We start from the raw sequence: 22,337 nt of genomic DNA on the forward strand, positions 1-22,337 counted from the left end.
GCTCAGCTGACAGCCGCTGCCGGGGCCGGAGCGGGAAGATGGCGCTGCGGCCGGGACCCGGCGCGGGGGCAGCCGGCGGGGCGGCGGGCGGCGGCGGAGCGGGGGCCGCCAGGTCGGTGGTGGCGGGGCCCGGCGGGGGCGGCCGGGCCGGGCCGGGCCGGGCGGGGGAGCGGGGCTGAAGGGCTGCGGCCAGCGGGTGTGTGGGGCGGCAGATGAGGGGCGAGGGGGGCGGAGGTGAGGTGAGGGCGGGCGTGTGGAGAGGAGGAAGAGGAGAGGTGGGGTAGAGATGGGGAGGTGTGGGGGCGATGGGGGGCCGAGGGGGACGCGGGGGGGGCAGAGGCGGGGGAGCTGGTGGGCGATGAGAGGACAGAGGTGAGGGTGAGACTCGTGGGGTGGGGGCTCGGGGTGCAGTTGGGATGTGGGGGCAGAGGGGTCAGGGCCTAGGTGGGGTATGTGTGGGTCCCGGGTGGGGTATTTGTCGGGTCCTGGATGAGGTGTGTGGGGGTCCCAGGTGGGGCATGTGGGGTCCTGGGTGGGGTGTGGGGGTCCCAGGCATGGTGTGGGGAATGCAACCATGGTGGCTCCGCAGTTTGCTGGGATTTATTTGTGTTTTGGGAGCCCACCTTATCCCCCGCTCGTCCAGCTTTTGTAGCCTACTTGCCGTCAGGCTCCGCAGCCGCAATCTCAAATATTGGAGGGGAAAGGGATTTCGGGATTTCACCAGCCCTTCTTGGGTGCCGCTGGTGTCGGCAGCGATAAACGTGCTTATCGCCAGCAGGCAGGTTTGTGGCTGCTGCGGGACGGAGCCTCTGCTCGCCTGCCGCTGCTGTGGGGAGTTTTCCTTTCCGCTCCGTCCCACAAAGGGCACTTCAGCGAAGAGGGAGGACTGAGGAATGGTGTCAGGAGAAAGAAACAGTGGTAAAAGAGACGTGCGAACATGTTGTCGTCTTTTTGGAAATGTTAGGAAGCTGTATTTCGCTACCTTTGAAGACGTAGTAATTTTTTTTTTTTTAACGTAGGCTCTTGCGTGCTATTTGTCTGTTGTCCTGCTTTTAGGGAGGCTGGGTAAATTTTGCATTTGACAAATAAGTTCATTGAGTTGTCTCGGATATCTGAAGCCTACAGTTTTGGCAGTGTTATTGGGAACGTGAGGAGGGGAGGTCTGCACCGGGGCAACCTTCACCTGCAAGGCGTGGGCCCGGGGTGTCCCTGTCAGCTCTCTGAGCCAGGTCGCTGCTCTGCGTTGGGGAAGAGGCTATCCAAGAGGTCTGGAATACCTGGGAAGAGAAAAGCTGGAGCGTATATGTCTGCCTGTGCATGCTGTGGAAGGGATGGAAGGCTATCTTTGTGTTTCCCCGCGTATATAAATCTGAAACGGTTCTTGCGAGGGGCTGGATAAACAGTCTAACCTCTTAGAGCAACGCTGCCTGCTCAGCAATTTAATAGGAAAGTAACAAAAATGTTATCAGCAGAGTATAGGTTTTGAAAAATAAAGGGATTTAAAAATCATTGTTTCCCATTGTTAGTATTGTGGTTTCTTTGAGAATGAAGTCTGGAGGAAAAGTTCCTCCAGAGAGGAAGGAGAGAGAGGAAAAGTTCCATTCTCTGTGTCTGTGTGGGTTCTTTGCCTTGTTTCACTTTGATTTTTGTGGATTTCTGCCATTCAAAAATACTGTGACAGTCTATGTTGTGTTGATAGAGTTGTACTGATCGGGAATTAAGGGGTTTAAAAATCCACTTGTAGATAGGAAAATGTTATGTGTAGTTTGGAGCTTTTATAGTGAAGTATGAATGCAGAGAAGGAGTTGCTTCTCCCCACGCTCCTGCATTTGACTGAAGCTGTTGGTTGGTCTGTTAGGTTTTTTTTGAAGCTCCATATTTAAAATACTTATCTGATAGGGATTTACAGATTTGTATTACTACTTTAAGAGTTCTGTTGTAGGGTAATTGCTTAATTTTTCCTTTATTTTATTTTGCGCAGTGTATCACATATATTATACTTTCTTACTGTGTTACCCAAAGTATTGTGGCCAGTTGCATGAACCTAGGTGGTAAAGTGCTTCTGCTGTTGAGAACAACAGAAATGTCTGCAGGTGCATTTAAATCCATTGTGGAAATAAAAAGGAGTAAGAAACTACAGTAAAATAGCATGCTTAATAGTAGTCAACAAATCTATATATTTTAAACATCTGGGGTCATAAAGGTTTCCATTGTCTAGAAAGTGTGTTTGGTCATTTTGGAGCATACAGTCAGCTAGCTATAACTGTTCTTTTAGCCCCCAAGTAGTATATTGGTCCTTACAGACTGCTTAATTTATCATGCCCATCTTTTTTTTTTTTTCTTTTTTTTTTTTTTTAAAGAGACGGTTCCAATTTTGTCTGTTTATTATTAATTCTCCTGTCAGTGTTGTTATTTTGAGATAACTGGAATGAAAATGTTTTCTTTAAAAGAAAATTACTTCTGACGTTGCTCCTATCACTATATGTGATCAAGTTCAATGGTTTTCTGTAGCGCTTCAGTTAATCTCACAAATGACTGTGCCTTAACTTGCTTTCTCAGCGATGAGAATCAGCTGCTTTAACTAGATGTGTGGGCATTTCTTTTGCACCTCTGAAAAGTAGTTTAGAAATAAAGTTCCTGTTACTTGAATAAAGGAGTTGACGGGGTTTATGTACGTGCATGTGTGGCTGACGTTGGCAATTGCACAGCTAAATCTTGGAGCGAGGTCCGTGATGAATCCGAGCTGCACGTACAGAGTACTCTGCTGCAGGAGCTTGCTTTGCTACTTTTAACTAGCTTTTCTTCCAGTGCCCTCTAATTAGCTGCAGGGTTTTCTGTTGATTGGTTTTTTTCTTTTTTTTTTTTTTTTTCAACAGAGATTTATAAATAAATCAGGAGCTCTGTAGAAAGGAATAAATATTTAATAGTCTGGCCTTTATTTGCTTCCAACAAGCAGTGGTACCTGGCTATGCTTGTTCAGTTTACATTACGTTTGCTGATTTGGAAGAATTCTTGTTGACCAGATTCCCCAATAAGAAGGGAAAACATGAAGCTACGAACACTTTTCCATGCTTGTGAGCTCTTAAAAAATAACTTTTAATATTTCATAATTCTGACTAAACTAAGAATGGTGTATTTTTATGATGGCTAAAATTGCTGTGCTTGCAGATCTGGCTTACGACAGAAGCTCTACACAGCTGAACTTGCACAGGTTTTGAGGGGTATGTTGCTGTGGAGGCACTCTGTACAGAGAACTATTTCCATAGGTGAAACCAAAGGCAGGCAAAATCCAGTTAATTCACTGGGCTTCAGCCCCTGAGTGGAGAAAACAGCTTTTCTGACCAGCACCAGAGTTCAGTCATGGATATCTCTGTGATTTTCAGTCAGCTGTTTGTCTCCATGATATTCATATTTGTATGCTAAGAAGTGGATTAAAAATGACCGAATTGAACACCAGTCAGTTGAATGGGCCTTGGCCACAGTGTGAACTGAACCCAATGCAGAGGAGCCCAGCACTTGTTTTGAGATGAGGTAGCCTGTGTCTGCACAAGTGCTTCGAAGAGAGGAACCAAAAATTGTGGTGATTGAGGATGGTAAGGCCTGGACCCTTGTGTTAGTTGTGGAAGGAGAAATTAGCACGTAGCGGTCAGGGCAAAAGAAGAAGCTTTGGTGTTAAGAAGATTCTGAGTTAGAGGATGAAATGAAGAGTAATATGGGTTGTCTTGGTGACCATGTAACCTGCTGTCTGTATAGTGGGTAGGTGCAACTTGCTCCTGGATAAATGCATAATTTAAGTTCCTTATTTTATCTTAGTACTCATATTACACAGCTCTTTTATATTTATAAACCAGGTTGGCCTTCGGAACTTCCTGCAGGTTTTGAAAAACTGTCTGCAGTCATTTGAGATAGCGTTTTCTCCTTTACTCTTAGGCAGTTTCTTTTACATGCACCCTCGTGCTGAGGAATATTGAATATCTATAAGTGTGTTTCTCTTTCATGGTATTTTGATGTAATAGTTGCCTGGGACACTGAGTGAGGTTCTTGTTTGGTAAATTACTGCTGACGTGGGTTTCTGAGAGTTGCTTGCAAATGAGACTTTTAAACTAGGTCCTTTTTTGCTGTTTGGCAGCACAGCACATGCTTCTGTTTGAAAGTGAGGGCTAGCAATTTCCACTATGATTTCAGTTGAAATTTTAACAGCTCTTCCTCCAGGTGCACTTGGCCCTTGATACTCGAATGAGTATTTTTTCCAAGGCACTATTTTTCTTGTAATTAGATGTAATTGAGAAGATAGAAACTCCATTATTTTGCGATACTTAATGTTTCAAAGGGGGGGAGAATGCAGAAGTGGTGGGGTTTCATGGATAGTTTGTTTCTCTGCAGAAAACTGTTACTAAGCAGCTGAGAACTATTGTCTGGTGCAGTTAATGGTCTTGCTGAATCAGATACTTCCAACAGGAGATGCTTATTCATTCTGCGGCGCTCGAAGGCCTAGCCTACACTAACAAACTGACCTGTTACCAACCTGCGTAGGTGCCGAAACTCTCTTGTGGGTGATGTTGATGAGTCAAAGCCATTTTAGTGCTGCTGTGGAGGATAAGATCTATTTCTTCGTAGCTTTGCGTCCTGTGACAGTGCTGATGGTGCTGGGGGGACTCTCTGGTGCTTTGGGGGGATCCCTGGGAGGGGCGGCCTTTTCCCTGCGGTGGGGTTGGGTTCTGCGAGACCTGCAGGAGCAGATGAATATGCCAGCCAGAAGGTGGGAGGTTTTGGATGCTGCTGCTGATGTGCAAGTCGAGGTAGCTTTTTCATTCATTACTATTTGCACTAAAATTATAGACTTTCATGTACCTTTTTTTCCTCCTCCAGCTTCATGTTTCCTGTCGCAGGTGGTTTAGGCCCCCCTCAAGGTATGTATGACCTTCACATTTTGAGCACAAAGTTCTTTGCTTCGTTTAGATACTTTAAACAGCTTAAAATAATTCTGCACTGATGCTCAGAAGCATGATTATTAATTGAATGCCATAGCTGTTTTTCCCCTTGAATTCAATACTGGTAAGCTGACTCTTGCAACTCTATTTATAAAACTTTCTATGCAATGTTGAAGAAGCAGTGTTATCAGAATGCGAGGTGAAAGATCTAGGAAAACTATATCTCCATTTTTAACCTGATTTTGCCTTTAAGTTTTTTGTGTTATTTTGAGTGTGGTATTTAACCTCTTTATGCTTCATCTACCAGCTGTGTATACCCATATTGTGTGGGTGTTGCAAGACCTGGTAAATATTTACAAAGCACAGTGCGACCCTGGGACAAGAGTCACAACCTGTGTGGAAAGTATTAATACAATAGGAGAGCCTTAGCCTTAAATTACCTTTGTTCTCATTCCTGTTGCAGTGCTGTTTAATTAATGGAAAATACAGAGAGAACTTGTAGGGAAAGTGGAGAGTTTTCTTATAAAAAGTCTCAGGGACTGATTTATGGATTATTCCTGATTGTGTCATGTCTCTCCTGGAATGCTTTTGCGTGTGATGTTCAGTTATGCGTAGTTGTAATTATCTCGCGGTGTGCTGGTAACAAATGTGTGTTAGTGTATGTCTCCCAAGATAGCAAAATATGACATATGAAAATACTGAAACATAATCCACTTGGCTTTAATCAGTGAATTAATACATTCCAGCTTGATTTGTCCAATTTTGTTGAAGTTTAGCTTTTACTGACAAATATTGTAACCATTTTAATATATGTAGTGGGCTAATTAACCTACAGACAAGTTATCCAGCCAGATCGGAGTGTGAAGTTGCGTTGTGAAATGATGAGTTTATTTCCCAAGACTTACCTTCAAAAGCTGCCCGTTTGTAAGTTTTCCCTTTCAAGAGAAACGAGCAATTATCAGCAACAGTCAACCTTGTTAATTAAATCTTGTTAACTGGAAATGACCTTTTCAAAAAATCATACAGGAAGAAACCCACAGAGAATCCTTAGGATGGTGGGAGAATTCATCAGCTTAGTTATTGGGAAAGCCTCATAACATTTCTTCTCTTAGACTGACCAATATCTAAACTAAGGAAATTCTGTGGCTGCCTGCAGTGTAGCATTTTATTTTTTATTTTTAAACAGTCCAGCAAGACTGAGAGTTTTTTCCTTTCCTTTGCTGGTTTAGTTAAAACAAACCAACAAACAAAAAGGGCAATCCCCCCCTTAACACTAACTGGGAGCTTACCTTGTTTAATGTTTCATTGCAGGGATGATTCCTATGCAACAGCAAGGATTTCCAATGGTTCCTGTCATGCAGTCCAATATGCCAGGCATGATGGGAATGAATTATGGTTCTCAGATGCCTCCTGGACCCATGACCATGCAGGTGCGTGGCAATGAAATGTGGACTAAAATGAGATGCTGTGGTGCTCGTCTGAAAGGTGACAGCTGATGCCATAGTCCTCTCACAACTGTAGTGGAACTTGGCTAGAAACTGAAGTGTCTGTAGTGGGACATCATATTTGGTAGTATTCTCTTTGAAGATGTTTCTGATAACTTAAAGAATTCTCCCAGTTTCGTTGGGATCTGGATAGAGAGTGTGGGGGAGTTTGGCATACATTACTCACTGTTGTAGAGTAGAGAGAAATGAGGGTGTAGTGCAAGGACAGCATCAGTAATATTTAAAGTAACTTGGACGTTATAGCCCACTCAAAGATGTCAGAATCTGAACTTTCATTTCATTATACATGTTATGACACCAGAGTGTGATAAGAGAAGCATGGTCTCTGAACAGGAAAGGAAAGCTTGAAAGTTGAAAAGCTACCAGATGCCACCTACTCCAAAGTGTGGTTAGTAATAGTATTGAATTGTTAAGTAACTGTAATTCAAAACTCCCACAACTTACCTCTTCTGTCTTTTTAATTTTGCTTCGTGCTTTTTCTTCTTTTGCTTTGGTTTTATGTACTTACCATTAAGGTGGTGTATTGTGTAGTATTTTAAATAAGACCTTTATAAGCTGATAAGAAGTGACTATGTACACAATCTGATTGATCATGACCAATTCACTGAATTGTTTTATCCCTTTGTAACTCAAGTGCTGCAGTTGATAGAATTAAGTTTCCTGAGTGTAGGTGGCAATTCATAAACTTTCTTTTTAAATACCTTGTTCTAGGGAGCAAGGAATCTCTTAAATGTGCTGTATTTTCTCATGTAACAGGTTTTCCCATTTGTCCTACTTCCTATGTTTCATTCTCATGCTTTGTCTTGCTTAAAGTAACTTTGTCTTTAACTCTGCTGTTGCTAATTGAGGAATAAGAATGAAATATGAGTAGCTGATATTACGTTTTCTCTCTTTTAATCTTTTGTTTTCTATTTAGCACCATATGTGCTTATGTACAAATTTGTACTTTGCTGAAATGTAATGTTTTGGCACAGCTTTGTAGCCAAATTGCTATGTGACAAACTGAATTTATTGTATCTTGCCATCTCCTTACACTCTCTTCCCTTCCCACCCCCACCTGGAATTTATTAGATTCATTTTGTAAAATTTATAGTAGGAAGATATTTTTATGAGAGCTGGTCTAAAAATAACAAACAACTTTTGTTCTCTTCCTACGTGTTCTGATACCAAATACAAAATGAATGGTAAGAAAAGTAAATTATTTTCTGGCCCCTTCTATATTAGGCAAGCTTTGCTGCTATAACTGTGTCCGAATATATTTCTCAGCAAATGTTTCTGATATAGATGCAATTTATTCAGGCAAGTCTCCTCTTGGCTGTTGTCTTACACCGTCTCCCTCCCTTGGACCCCTGGATAAGCTATGTTTGCAAAATGTCTAGGCCACGTTTTGCCAGCATCCATCGTTTGTTAGGAGTGTGCACCTCCAGCTTGGGATTTAAAAGTACTATGCAATCACTTAGAATAGGAAACAAAAAAACCAGGAAAACCTGAAAGCATGGTACTGAACCATGTGTGGCACTGTAGGGTGCCTGTAACGTTCCTGCTCTTGAGGTAGGTTGTATGGATTTGAAGCCTTGATTTTTGCATTTGACCAGAAGACCATCCTGCTTTCTAAAATCCTTTAAGAATTCTAACTCATTATTGAGAGGGAAGAGTGCCATCTGCTGAATGACCAGTGCTTTGTTCTGCAGCAGCTAGTCTGTGCTAGAGACTGCTCATCCAGCTATACTTAACGCTCTTAATTTTATGAGATCTATCTGGTTCACAATTTGGTGTAATTGCCAGTGGTTTGGCTTTTTCTATGGAAAAAAAAAAATCTTAGAGTTGTATTATTTATTTTGTTCTAGGGTGGCATGCCCTTAGGCCCGATGCCAGCAACTGGAATGCCTTACATGGGACAGGCTTCTTTCTTGGGAATGCGTCCAGCAGCCCCGCAGTACACCCCTGACATGCAGAAGCAGTTTGCAGAGGAACAACAGTAAGTGACGCTTTACTGACTCTTGGGAAATTCTTCTCTTTTAAGGGCAATATGTAGTCTGGAAGGGGTATTCCACACAGTAAAAATACTGATAGTTTCTCTAGAAAAGTAGTCCATTTGGGGCTGTAGAATTTTACTGAGATCATTCCATTGCATTTGAAGGGTACCTATTAAGTTAGTAGTGGCTGTCATACAGCTCTGAGGAAAAGTGGAAATGTGTGCACCAAGCCATCTGAATTTGAGACAGAAGAAACGGAAAAATCAAGCAGAAGCTTGACATGAACATTACTCGATTATCTTAAAGGTCTTTTCCAACCTAAATGATACTATGATTCTATTGTAATTAAAAATTATTTTTAGATTTTTTTTTTAATTATTATTTTGCTTCAGGAAGAGGTTTGAGCACCAGCAGAAATTCTTAGAAGAAGAAAGAAAACGGCGCCAGTTTGAAGAGCAGAAACAAAAGCTGAGACTCCTAAGCAGTGTGAAACCTAAGGTATGTCCTAAATAATAAGTGGGATGTTTCTTTCTTCAGGTTTTTTTAATGGCTTTTAATGGGATGGTCTCTTTCAACAAACAAATAAGTGGGGAACTTATATGAGACATCAGATTACATCTTGAAAAGCATCTGGAATAGTCAGTCCTGTACACACTGGTGGTGTAATGTAAACAAAGTCTGCTGTTGAAAATGAAATCAGCTTTTGAAAAATAAACCAACCTGGTGTGTAACATTTGGGAACAGATTGAGTTTCTAGAATAGAGAGTGTTTGGTTCCTTGTTTGTTAACTTTGTCCAAAATTTTGGACACTTGCAATGAGCTCAAAGGCTCTTATCTGCAAGAACAGGAATAGCTGAGTAAGGCCTGTATATTGTTCCTGTGCATAAAGCTGTGTCTGAAGACTGAGAAACACCATTATGGTGTAGTCTGCAAAATAAATGCTTTCTAAATATGGGAGTTATTGTTGATATGCTTCAGGGAGGCACTGCTGGAGAAAGAAGGGTTTAATCTAACAGCAGGCATTGCTAATTTTTGTACTGAAGAAGTGTGGATATTGAAAGAAAACTGAGCCGTTCTGTGAATTTTTCAAAATGTGTTCTGTGGTGTTTCAGACAGGTGAAAAAAGCAGGGATGATGCTTTGGAAGCCATTAAAGGAAATTTAGATGGTTTTTCTAGAGATGCTAAAATGCACCCAACACCAGCATCACATCCAAAAAAGCCAGGTTTGTCATTTTTCTCATCTTCCAACTGAAAATAAAACTCTAATCTTTGAAATCCTCAGCAGGGGGAATTAATTTCAAGTAGTACTTTATTTGGTGGTACATAGTGAGTGGATTAACTATTTTGTAAAATAAAGTGTCATTCTAGCAACTGTTTGCTTGGTCAGGTTATAAGGGTGAAGTATTAGATATCAGCTTTTATTAGAAGACTTGAAATCTTTAAAAGAAAGCTTAATGTGCTGTGCTTAATGTGAAATATCATGGAAATTGATAATGCATTTGTTCTTTCCTAGTCAAAGCATTAATTAATGTTTTGCAGAGTGCTTTTGAAGCTGAGAAGTGCTATACAAGTGCTAAGAATGATCAAAACATTGTGTAATGACTTCAGTGTACTGTAACACCTTACTTGTGTACCAAACCAAAGCCTTTTGTATTCTCTTCTCGGTAATTACTACATTTGTAACAATTACTACTGAAGATTCCCTATGGGTTGTAGTATAGTTTGTTCTGTGTCTAGCCTGAAACAAACCCTATCTAGATAAACCTTTTCCTATATAAAATCTTTATCTCTACTGTGGATTTTCTCTTTGATAATTTTGAAGTTACAGGTGGTTTCTGACACTTTTCCATTGTCTGTTGATTTGCCCATCCTATGTCAGTTTTGGTAAAATGAGTAACTATGGAAGAAATCAAGCGGAAAATTGTCTAAATGAGTATACATTTCTTTTGTATCTTATGATATATCATTGAGTTTCTGAGGATAAAACATTCCTTTGAGGGAGAATGTCCCCCCATGCACCACCCCCATTATGTCCAGTTTGAAATATTACTTCTTGATTTGTTTTGACCCAGTCTGTTTAAAACAAATAGAATACTTTCATGGCCAGTGTTAAGAACCAAGTTTTAATCAAAGTGTTTACATCCTAAAAATCTGGGAGAGAAGATGCATGGTTGGAAGCGGCTGCTCAGTTTTACCTTATGTGTTTGTTATGCTGACAATAACAACTCTTCACATCTCTCAAATAATGCATTCACTGCTGTTTCCCCTCACCCATTTGCTGTGTATATTAGTATTTGCCACTTTTCCTACCTTTCCACTCGTGAACCTTTTTCCTCATCACTTTGCACTCTGTGTTCATTCCATTTTACAGATCATCCCACATCATCCCATTCTGCTGTATCTGTTTCCCACTCTGCTTTTCTCGATGATGAAGAATTTAGTGACTTTATACAAGGGCCTGTTGAAATCCCCAAACTGGTGCCTCAACCCACCTCTCAGCCTTTTCAGCCTTTCCATTCTGCTACTGAGGCTGGGCAACTGCTTTCAGAAAAGGCTGTGGTCCAACCTCTCCCTCCAGCCCAGACTCCAGTGTTATCCATCCTGCATGGTACAACTGGGCAGGTTCCTTGTTTTCCTACCTCTGCATCTTCACCCAATATCCATAAACCAGGTAACTTTCAAGTATCTTTTTTTACATGTCACCTTCTATCATAGAGCTACACAGAGTCTTTACCTATTTTGTTGGGGTTTTTTCAGTCTGGCGAAAGAAGTAATATATAGGCAATTAAGTAGTAGCCTGCTGATCCATGGGAAAAGATGATTTAAGTCCCCTTCTTCCTTCCCTTAGAAGTGCACCGTAAAAGCAAGTCACATGTGGATCCAAAGATTGCTAAATATGCGTGTGGCTGGTCTTAAGTGAATTAAGTCTTGTGTGCTAGCGTCTTTGTAAGTCTGTGTAGTAGAAAAAGATACAGTTGAGATGGTGGTATAAAAAATAACTATTATGCTAATGTGGAGCACTTGTATGCTTCCTGTCTTGGAGGCTAAATGGATGTTGGTGAGATTAACGCAAAGAATTTTGCAGATGTAAGTAGATATTGGACACTTCTGCTACTGATGCCTAGGTGATTATGCAACAGTAATCGTAATAGAGAAAATAGTTTCATGTATTCCTTCTACTTGTTGCTTTTTTGTTGAATTTGTTGTGTATGCATGGTAAGTAAAGGGCAGAATCAGGCTATAAAAGTGTTTGACCAGGGTGGTGCTACTGGTCTGAGCTGGGACGGATTCTCATCTTGATAACTCATCAGTGGTACCAAAATTCCTTTGAAAGTGTGGAATTGCAATCTGGGTGGTTAATAACAAAATACAAATAATTCCTCCTGCTGTTTATTCAGGCTCTTCCTTGGAGGAGAATGTCTTACATAATGGCTCAAATGAATCTGAACAAGAGCAAACCAAACTTAAAACATCCGAAGTTGGGCACAAAGCCTCGGCTGCAAGCCAAGTTCATCCCAGTCTAACAATCAATGACTGGGTGGTTGTAGGTGGACATGAAAGTGGTACCACTGCTGCAGAGGTGCACAGGGCTTCAGAACAAAACATAGCAGTTGAAGAGTGTGGTGAGCAAATGAAACATTTGACAGAATTTAAATCTAATAAGATGCTGCTTGAATGCTAACACTCTGTACACTAATTCTAAGGCAAACCCTGCATAATTTTGCTCTGAACGCCTGCTTGAATAATATGTCAGTGCCTCCTGCTCCTTGCTAAAAGTATAATAACTATGATTTTACTCTGAACTTTTTCCACGTGAATTTACTGCTGTAATCACTTTTAACATGTTTGTTTAATCACATCTACTGTTTTAAAATATTCTGTCCTCTTTCTTGAGGGGAAAAAAAGATGTGCTCTCTCAAGGTGTTTTGTTTTGTTTTGTTTTTTAAGGAAACTTATTACTAAAGATGATCAATGTTATGGTGGGTTTTCATCTTTTAACTTTGAGGGGATAAAATCTTGTTAGGTTAAAACTCTTAGCTAGTTAATACTTGTCTTCCAGACAATTTGCCATTCATATGCGTTATGTCTAAAACTAGCTGTGCTTTAGGGATCAAAATTTTAGAAGCTGGACTAGATGAAAACTTTAAGCAAGCTTTAGTTCCAATTTGGATTTTATTAAGGCTGACTATTGACTCTTTGGTTTTGGTTTATTCCAGTCAAAATAGATGCAAGGTCTCTGGTGCACTTTGATAGGACGAGAGGAAATGGCCTCAAGTTGCCCCAGGGGAGGTTTAGACTGGATATTAGGAAATTTTACTTCACTGAAAGGGTTATCAAGCATTGGAACAGGCTGCCCAGGGAAGGGGTTGAGTCGCCATCCCTGGAAGTATTTAAAAGCCGTTTGGATGAGGTGCTTAGGGCCATGGTGTAGTGGTGGTCTTGGTAGTGTTAGGTTTACGGTTGGACTCTATGATCTTAAAGGTCTTTCCAACCTATACGATTCTGTGATTAGTGCTCTGATGTTGTACTCAAGGGTTACATGAAATGTGGGCTCCACTGTAGTCAAGTATGATAAAAATGCACGTAGTCCTTTGTGTAATCTCACTCTACTGGGGGTGAGAGGAGACAGAGGAGGGGGAGAAAGCTCCTGGGCTGTAGATAATTGAATTGGGCACTTTCTCAAGCAGTTATTTCTTTCCTAGAAGTACCATAACTTTTTTTAATAAAACTCATGTGTTCCTCTCCTCAGTCATTGGATATATTGCTATCAAGTGTTTTCTTATCCAATATATTTAGAAAACATTATTGGATTAAATTAAATGATCTGAGTGGACATTTTTTAGTAAGTGGAGGGGCTTTGTAGTACACAGTAAATTGCTAAAAGTGACTTAACTTTAAAGAATATACAGCATGAAATAGGAGCTGTTCATTTATTCATAGTTCAGTCAATTGCACTGTTCATTTTGTACAAATCAAGACAATCTGATGCCCGATTTAAAAAAAAAAAAAAAAGGGGGAGGGGGGCGCAGAGGGAGGCAGGAAACGATCCTCGTTTGAGAGTGTAAGACAGAGCAAGTTTAAATATAGCCTGCAGATGAAGGTGGTGTTGGAAGTGATTATGTAGAGCAACAATAGTTAAGAATAGTTCCAAATATTGTTAAGGGTGCTTTGAAGGATGAGCTGAAATACTTTCTGAGGAACAGAAGTTTAGTAGTTAAGTGATAATGCTGAAAAATGGCAGACCCTTAGTCACCTGGATACTATCAAAGTTTTGAGTGAGACTCTCCTATCTATCAACTAAATATGGCTGAGAATTCCTTTTCACTTCTCATATTGTTTGATTTTTAAGGGGCTGAATTTTATCGGAGAGATTCAAGGGTGAGAAGCAAGAATTGGTAGGATGCAGAAGTGTACGGAAGGGTGGTTAAAGCTGAAGAATAATGAGATTGGAGGAAGCACCAAATTTATTTTACTTGGATGGTGAAATGGAAGGAATTGCTTACCTTAAAATGTGCTTGGAGTTGTAGGATGATTAGAAATTAGGCTGCAGTCAGGAGAGAATCCACGTGGAAGATGAGGAGATGCAAGGGCACTGGGAAAGACAAAGAAATCTGAAATTATTCTGATTTTTTTCAGAGCTCCATCCAAGATGAGCATAAAATCTGCTTAGAGGGAGCTAGATAGGAAGTAAAACCATGAGACTGAGGGGAAGAGTCCACACAGTGGAGAAGGAAATAACCAATTCACAGGGAGTAAATTGTGGCAGATCATGTTATGAAAGCCTGTAGTAGTGAAGGCGGCTATGATGTCTCCTGGATCTGAAGACTAGGAGCAATCGGCAATGGATACGTTTTTGTGAACATGGGATAAGATCTTGCTGAGATTCAGTCTAATAGGCTGTTTAGGGTTTTCCCCGATAAGGAAGTTTTGGTGGAACGTTGTGGTTCTTATGGTAGGTATGAATTTATTTGTTCCACAAGTAGCCCTAATAGCATATACTTGATGGGAAGACTAAATTTGATATGGCACACAACTGCTGCTATGAAATTTGGAGAGAATGAGACTTGAGCTTCTGTACAACTAGAAATTAAGAGGGAGGAGAATGAGGAGCTCCTTATTTCATTATGTGTATAACTATATTCTTGCTGTTACTGCCAAATCATTCTAGTTATGTTGAAATACATATTCCTGCAGTAGCTTTTTTCCTCTGAGCACAGTGATTCCTATCTGAAATCTTTGCCTGAAATGCTAAATGATACTGACCAACTATGATCTAGTCTCTAAGATCTTTATAGTCTGAATCTGTATATCCTAATACAACTGTCTGTCTTTTCCTTACTGCATGGAATATGTTTAGGAGTTGGAGTATTCCCTTCACAGGACCCAATTCAGCAAATGATGCCTCCTTGGATTTACAATGATAGCTTGGTCCCAGGTAAACAAGAAAGTGGGCAATGAAAAGTGTGAATGTACGTGTGCTTACGTTGCCATTTATTGATCAAATCATTATTCTTAGTCATCAAATGAATCCTATGTCTTTGATATGTTACATATTTAGGGTGGCTTAATCTGCATTCGAAGAAGTATGGGTTTTATTCAACCATGTTAAATGTTTAATCTAGAATTTGTTATGACAGAAGATTATGCTAGTAGAGGTTGCATTGCTGATAATACTGCTTTCATGTGTAGTCTGGTTTTTGGCCTGTCTTGTAATTAAGCAGGCTCATTTCTTAAGGCTATTTATCTTATATATGCAAATAACACAGTAAATAGAAAATGAAATGCTGTCGTAAATATTGATTACACTGAGGTTTAAATACATAAAGCTGTTATAACTATCTTTTTATATGGATTATCCTGCAATTTCATTTAAAAAACATGTTTTGAAATGGAGCACCAACTGTATTTTATAAAAAATATTTATTTGCTTGTGTTAAACTTGTCTGTAAAGGCCATCCAATAATGCATGTAGATGAAACATGATGGTACAATACAATGCCAGAATGCTGTTGCCTTACCTTACACTTTGAGTGTGACTAATTTGATATAATGTTGAGTTTGAGACAAAATAGAAAAGCAATCTTAAATTCACTTGAAAACAGCAGTTGTCACTGTCTAATACTGACTCCCTCTTAACAGAGTTGTATAAGAAAATTTTAGAAACCACTTTGACTCCTACTGGAATAGATACAGCTAAACTCTATCCCATACTGATGTCATCTGGATTGCCCAGAGAGACTCTGGGACAAATATGGGCTTTAGCCAACCGTACTACCCCTGGGAAGCTCACAAAAGAAGAGCTCTACGCTGTCCTGGCCATGATAGCAGTAACTCAGGTATGACTAACACTTCAGAGATTAATGCAAAAAGGCAGTTCACTTAACTAATCTGCCAGAGATCGCGTGTTGGCACAAGTGGCTGGCATATACCACACCTGTAGTAAAATACTACTTCTGTTGAAGTCCAGAGGAGAAGCTCCCCTTGTAACTTCAGTGGGATTATAATTTCATCCCCTGCATTTACATTTCAGTTACTTCTTTCTTTAGTGTCAGTTGAAGATAGTTCTTAGATATACCTACTGAACACATGTATGTGTATTTCTGGTAGAAAATACTGGCTGATTTTCTTCTGTTGTACACGTCTGTTTCCCTCAGACTATATGGTTCCTGTATCCCTTAGTCTGCGAATAGCTAGTCTGGCTACCTCTCTCCTGAACCAGTGGAGTGTTAATTTTAGGCTTCCATTCTTTGTCAGCATAGTGTCATCTTTTAGCAGTTTATTTCCAAATACCAGCCCTGTATGAAAACTAAGGCAAGAGTATCTTGAGCAGTGAAGATTGAACCTGAGGTACCTTGTTGGAGTGGTGTGTAGGAAAGGCGATAACAGCACGCCAGGTTCCGCATAGCTTTGCTTGCCAGTGCTTACTAGATTGGTTTACTAAAAGCCAAACAAGAATGCTGTCAAATGCCTCTGCCTGCCCAGACGGGTATCATTACCCTCTGTGTAACTCCAGCAGTCAGGGTGTTGAATATGATTCACTTACACAGGCTCTTGATAGCATGTTTTGCTTTGGAAGGTTTACTTGAAGCTTGACCAGTACCCTGCTCTTTCATGATTTCAATAATACGAGCTAGAAACTGGAGTGAGAACGCAGTATGTCTTTTCGTTGATGTGCACGTGTGTATGGCTGTCTTTGCTTTTCTGCCTTTGCAGAGAGGAATACCTGCAGTGAGTCCTGACGTGTTAAACCAGTTTCCAGCTGCCCCCGTTCCTACTTTAACTGGATTTCCAATGCCGCTGCCTGCCACAGTGAGCCAGCAGCCTCTGATGCCCTCCGCACCGCCGGTCTCCATGCCTCTCAGCATCGGGCCGGCCGTGATGGGAATGAACATCACGGCACCAGCGGGCGGAGCTGCAGCACAGCCTTCGGCAGGATTCGTGCCGTCCTACCCGCCCAGCCAGGTTAGCTCGCTCCTGTTGCGTGGCAAATCTCCCTTGTCCTGAGAAGAGACTTAGCCTGACTCTTTCAAAGCTATGTAGTGACAACAGACTTTAAGTAAACAGCAAAAAACGGAGCTGAAATCTAGCACGTGACATCTGAAAACATGAAGTCACGCTGCTGAGGATGGTCTTTTGTTTTTTGTGTTTCTTTCTGGTGGCGTTAGAAGAGGTACAAAAACGTTCTCCTTTACAAACTAGTTGCATTGAAAGAGGATTTTGGTTGTAGTTAGGATTTTGTAATGCACATAAAATGGAATTTTAGGTTAAACTATACAGCAGGCCCTATTAGCTGGGAAAATAAGTCAGAGTTTTCGGGAGAAGCTGAGAACTATGAAAACCTTTGGTTTACAATACTGTAAATCATGTGGGGGATAAATTTTGCTGTTTGCAAATATGGTTTATCCTTCTTCGGAAAATATTTCTTTGGATGCTTTTGCTGTGTGTGTTGCTTTTAAATTATCGAGTGATTTACATTATTAATATTTGTCCTGTATTAAAAGATTGTATGGCTATGATCAACAATACATTCAATGTGAAAGAACCAGAGTTCCTCATTCACCTGTTCTTCATGCATACTACTTGTAATCCTGTACACCTTGTGTGTGTTTTGAGTTGGGTGAGGTGCAGGCAAAGTGGAAACACTGACAGTGCTAATTTTGCATGCTGATGTGGAAAGTTTTTTTCCATCTTTTGCCTTCTTTTTTTTTCTCTTAATTCGATCGTGCTGCTGTGAACTGCTTTCATGCTCTGTGACAATTTGAAAAGACAACAGTATAGCAATTTACATGTTGTTTGCAATTCAGGTAGTAAAACCAGAAGATGATGACTTCCAGGAGTTTCAAGATGCTTCAAAGTCTGGCTCGCTAGATGACTCTTTCACTGATTTCCAAGGGGATGTAGCTGGCTCTTCCAAAGCAGCCAGTTCACAGCACCGGAGCAGGTAGTAGATCTTTGATTTCCACCCCTTTTGGTATTTTAGAACTCTTAAGAAATGAAACATTTTCCTCTTTTGTGGGTAGCTGTCTAGCCTGTAATTTTCTTCTGTCACCTGACTTCTACTCTGACAGTTTCTTTTGAAGGTTGTTACAACTACAATTAGGCTTTCTGAATCAAAAATGGCATTCGATGTGCCATAGGTGGTTGGCCGTTCTTTAGCATTCTAGTCATCATGCTGAGGTAAATTGCATTTACAAGGTATGGGGATAGGTTTTTCAAGTGTTTATACTACTGCACAGGCAATTGAAAGTTACTTCATACTGTGCATTCAGGTGAAAGTCTTACATAAGGCTATTCAGAAAAAATACACTGGGACAGGGGAGTTCTGCATTTAGTGCTGTGTGCTTCCATTAAAAGTATGACCCAATGTTTGTTGGAGTTGATAGAAACCGTTTGCTGACATCAAGGTCTTTCTTCAGGCCCTGCGTATGGACCCCAAAATTCATGCAAAGAGCACAACATTGTAGTCTTAAATGACTGAGAACTCCAGTGGACAGGGTTTTTATTTCTATCATTTCTCTGGCCAGTGCTTAAACTTTCGATAACTGACTATAAATCTCAACTGAAATCTCATTCAGAATTCAGCAGTCTTGGGAGGCTGCCAAAATGTAATTCCGTGTCAGGCAAATTTTGTATAACAAAATAAGTAAGCATGTTTACTCCCTTTGAGAGTTTACAATTAATCTTTCAAAGTCCTGTGATTACAAAATTTCAGTGTTGTTTCCTTTTACCGCACATGGCAAACTTTTATGTACCTCCCAGGTGTCTAATTGTAGACATACAAATTTTCTGCGTGTTGAACTGACTGTTCTTAGTTGCAAATAGAACTAGCGCTTTCCAGGTAAGCAGTGATTATCAGTTGCTTCCTCAACAGTGATGTCAAATGGGGATACTAAAACAAATTGTTCTGTTACACCATGCCTAATGGCATTCTATGTAAGAAATTAAATTTTGCTGATGTCAGACAACGCCACATGCATCCAAAGATGCTCTGTTTTAAGTATATCTTAATTTGTGCTAGACATCATTTTGCAGTTAAAGCTATTCTGTTACTGAAAGTTTTAACAGAAATGTTGTAAATTCCACAATGGGAAGTAGGGATCATTAAAAAAAAAATAAAAAATAAAAAATTAAAAGATGGTGTTTCTTTTTCACTGCAGCAGTTCTCTTTATTCGGTTGTAAGAGCCTTCAGTTTTGAACAGAATGTTACAATGAGCTATAATCTAATTGCTTATGGAGCTTTATTTAAAAAAAAGCCATCTGTAGAGTACAGATGATTAACCATTACATTTGCCAAGATTGCATATCTAATAGCCTGTTTTGCAGTGATGTGAAATTTAATTATATTACCATAAGCTATACTTTTTTGACATTGCACTGTCTGTCTGCAAGCATCACAGACCATCATTAGCACGTGTGTGCAAGTGCTAGGTTTGTATGTTGCTTGTAGGCTGCTGATAAGGAGATTTAAATGGCTCTGGAAAGATTCTTGCTTCAGGCCAAAGAATGCCATAGAAATTCATTCACGTTTTCAGTGTGCATAGTATTGAATGACATAAACTAGAGGTAAAATGCATCATTCATATGTAAAGGATGTTGTTCTTTAGAGCTGCCAAAGTCTGATAAGGGGGCTTGTGTGGAGGGCAAGCAAAGCTCTCGCAGACCGTCTTCTAAATCTTACAGCAGTTGCTAACATGGTGTTAGGTTATTATGGCAGTTTTACTATATAGAGTGTGTTTATGTGCAAAAAGATTTGCTTGTGTAACTGTGGACTAATCCTTATTTTGCTGATTAGATAGCTACCTAAACTCACCGTTTTGCACTGACAGAAATTCAAAGTTATCTTTTCCTTCTTTTTGAACAGTGGTTCCACTTTACTCTCTTAATTTTGCAATACGTAATGAAATATAATCAAAAGTAGATAAGCTGAAAGTATGGAGCTGGCAAAATCTCATGCAGTTTTAACTCTGTACTATATCTAGTTCTATCAGGGAGAATTGTCCTTGTGCTGCCTTGGGCAAAGTGATTCCTGAGGTATGTCTGTGTGCTTATCGTCTCTTGGGCTAAGAATTCCTGTGGTGTAAAGTTCTGGAGTGTTTTGTTCATGATTTGATACAAATTAAAATCAAGAAGGGTGAAAATTGACTTCTGGCCTAAAGAAATACGATTAGGTGAGATAAAGTGCGAATTCACCCATCAGTTACCCAGCTGCCCATTTACATGCTCTTATTCTTAATAGATACTGAGGTAGTTTACATCAAGTTCTTGATTAAGAACTCTTTAGGGTACAAGCTTAGGTGTAGTGATCCAAATTGTGTAGTCATAAGAAGAGGCTTCTTTAAATAAAACCTGGAAATGTAGATTTCTTATGGATAAATTAAGGAACTTTGCTTTTATCTCTCTTGTTTTTAGTGTTCCTTCTTTACTAATGCCACTCCCAGGTAATAAGACACTCTCATCAACTGATAAGTATGCTGTGTTTAAAGGAATTGCAGCTGAGAAGCCTTCTGACAGTTCAGCTACTTTTGGAGGTAAAAGGAAAAATATACAACCACTATGAGCAATGTATTGCAATGCTTCATATAGCTTGGTTTTGGCATTGATAAAATATTAATGTTTTAAAAATCAGAACAATTATGTCAATATAAAATTTATGATATGAATTCCTAATATCTTTATGTAAATGTATTCCTTTTCTCATATTCACTAGATTGTGGAGACAAGTATAGTGCTTTCCGTGAATTAGAACAACCATCGGAGAGCAAATACTTAGGTAAGCCGTATATTTTTTGGAGCTGTTTTAACATGTTTTCATTATTATTTTTATGAGCTGCAGAATTTCCATTGCTAGAATTATAGAATAATGGTGCTTCTGCTCCTCTAAACAACTTAGCAGGAAGTATCCTGAAAAAACAGTGTAATATACTATTGGAACAATCTACAAATTGTATTTCTAGACGATTGGCATCTCTTTTGGGTGCTTCTGAGTCATATTTTAAAATAACAATATGGCTGGAATTTGTTTATTTTAACTAAGGAATCATGTATTCTTAGAAGACAGAATAAGATGCTTCTGTACAAAATTGCAACTTTTTTTCTATTGTTAGGGCAGAATTTAAAGTTTTTGTGGTCTCTGGTGCTCTAAGAATAAATCTGATCACTTATTTTGAAATGTGTGTTTAACTGGTTTTGATTGGGAAAATGAAAACCTAGATGGCATCTGAGGTGCAATGTCTGTGTAATTACAAAAGCAGAGTCTCCGTAAGCCTTTTCCAGAACCATCTATGTCTAACTCATTCATGCAGTAAAAGTGGTAATCTCATCTCTTTAATCAGATGGGGAAAAACTTTTGTATATCATCAGTAGACAGATCAGAAGATAAACAGATTACTAACTTAACCTGACTTCCACAGAGTTCTGTTATACCCAGCATTTTGCTTCATTATTAGAAGATTCTAGGAAAGAAGAGTCTAGAACTTAAGATTCTAGGATAAAACTGCTTACCTGAGTTTACTCCTACTCCTTATTTTTCAAAGACAGAATTCTTTTTTTTCAGACTCCGAGTTTCTGAAACTGCTGTAATGTTTTGTGAGGTTCTCATGCTCAGTACCTCTTCAGGATTCAATGCATGCAATGAAATGAAATAACATTTAATCTCTTTTCATACATGTTCTAAAATATAGACAGTTAGTATACTTGCCTGCTATCCAGGTCTGACCACTCTTAACCCTTTCACCAGCCTACATTTCTAATGGAAAAGTTTGCAATTCATCAGTAAGTTTAGTTTGCTGTGATGTTTTAGTTTTGATCAATGAATAGCAATTTCACAAATATTTGTATTGTTGCTGGGCCAAGTGAATTGATTTGGAGGGGAGGGAGAATGGAAGAACGTCGGGTATAGTCATGGTCCTTTACTACCATTATAAAGAGTATTCTTTTAAATCTTGATTAAACTAATTTAACCAAGATTTAATACCACGCAGTATGACACTGTGTGGTAGCTTAAGAATAAAATGTTAATGGTGTACTTCTAAAATAGAACAAAATCTGTTTATTGGACACTTGTCTTTAAAGTATGCATCAATACTTTACAATTAGAAGTAGGCTAAGTACGTACCTGCTGGTGAATGGGTTAAAAAACTTTTTTCATGTTCAAAAGAAATTGCTGTATAAAAAAAAATAATTGCGTATGAACAGGAAGAAACTTATAAAATGAGTACACCAAAATATTTAATGTAAATTCAATGAAAACATTGTTACCTAATGTTCAATCAGGTTTAAATTATAATCCTTACATAGTACTATCTTAACATTCAGTATGTAGTTGAACTAGAGATCTGCACATCTTATGATTAATCATGCTGACTTCCATGTGCAAGTCTGTCTCCAAGCTTCCTAGTAAAACTGTAACCAGTCTTAGCAGAA

At 39.5% G+C, this 22,337-nt stretch overlaps 1 protein-coding gene across 4 annotated transcripts in view; it reads left to right on the forward strand.

Moving 5' to 3' along the window:
• SYNRG (synergin gamma) overlaps nucleotides 1-22,337 on the forward strand; it is a 44,591-nt gene continuing 22,254 nt past the window's right edge. For 3 of the 4 annotated variants that reach the window (XM_075517679.1, XM_075517680.1, XM_075517682.1), the window contains exons 1-14: nucleotides 1-112; nucleotides 4,870-4,910; nucleotides 6,243-6,361; nucleotides 8,284-8,414; nucleotides 8,805-8,910; nucleotides 9,525-9,636; nucleotides 10,785-11,084; nucleotides 11,812-12,036; nucleotides 14,772-14,849; nucleotides 15,554-15,750; nucleotides 16,628-16,876; nucleotides 17,719-17,855; nucleotides 20,325-20,443; nucleotides 20,623-20,685. In XM_075517679.1, coding sequence (XP_075373794.1) covers nucleotides 39-112; nucleotides 4,870-4,910; nucleotides 6,243-6,361; nucleotides 8,284-8,414; nucleotides 8,805-8,910; nucleotides 9,525-9,636; nucleotides 10,785-11,084; nucleotides 11,812-12,036; nucleotides 14,772-14,849; nucleotides 15,554-15,750; nucleotides 16,628-16,876; nucleotides 17,719-17,855; nucleotides 20,325-20,443; nucleotides 20,623-20,685 — 1,951 coding nt within the window. In that variant the 5' untranslated portion in view covers nucleotides 1-38. The remainder of the gene's footprint in view (nucleotides 113-4,869; nucleotides 4,911-6,242; nucleotides 6,362-8,283; nucleotides 8,415-8,804; nucleotides 8,911-9,524; nucleotides 9,637-10,784; nucleotides 11,085-11,811; nucleotides 12,037-14,771; nucleotides 14,850-15,553; nucleotides 15,751-16,627; nucleotides 16,877-17,718; nucleotides 17,856-20,324; nucleotides 20,444-20,622; nucleotides 20,686-22,337) is intronic. The other variant, XM_075517683.1, reaches the window with a different exon arrangement.

Source organism: Mycteria americana, chromosome 15 (assembly GCF_035582795.1).
Source record: "Mycteria americana isolate JAX WOST 10 ecotype Jacksonville Zoo and Gardens chromosome 15, USCA_MyAme_1.0, whole genome shotgun sequence".
Taxonomy (NCBI): domain Eukaryota; kingdom Metazoa; phylum Chordata; class Aves; order Ciconiiformes; family Ciconiidae; genus Mycteria; species Mycteria americana.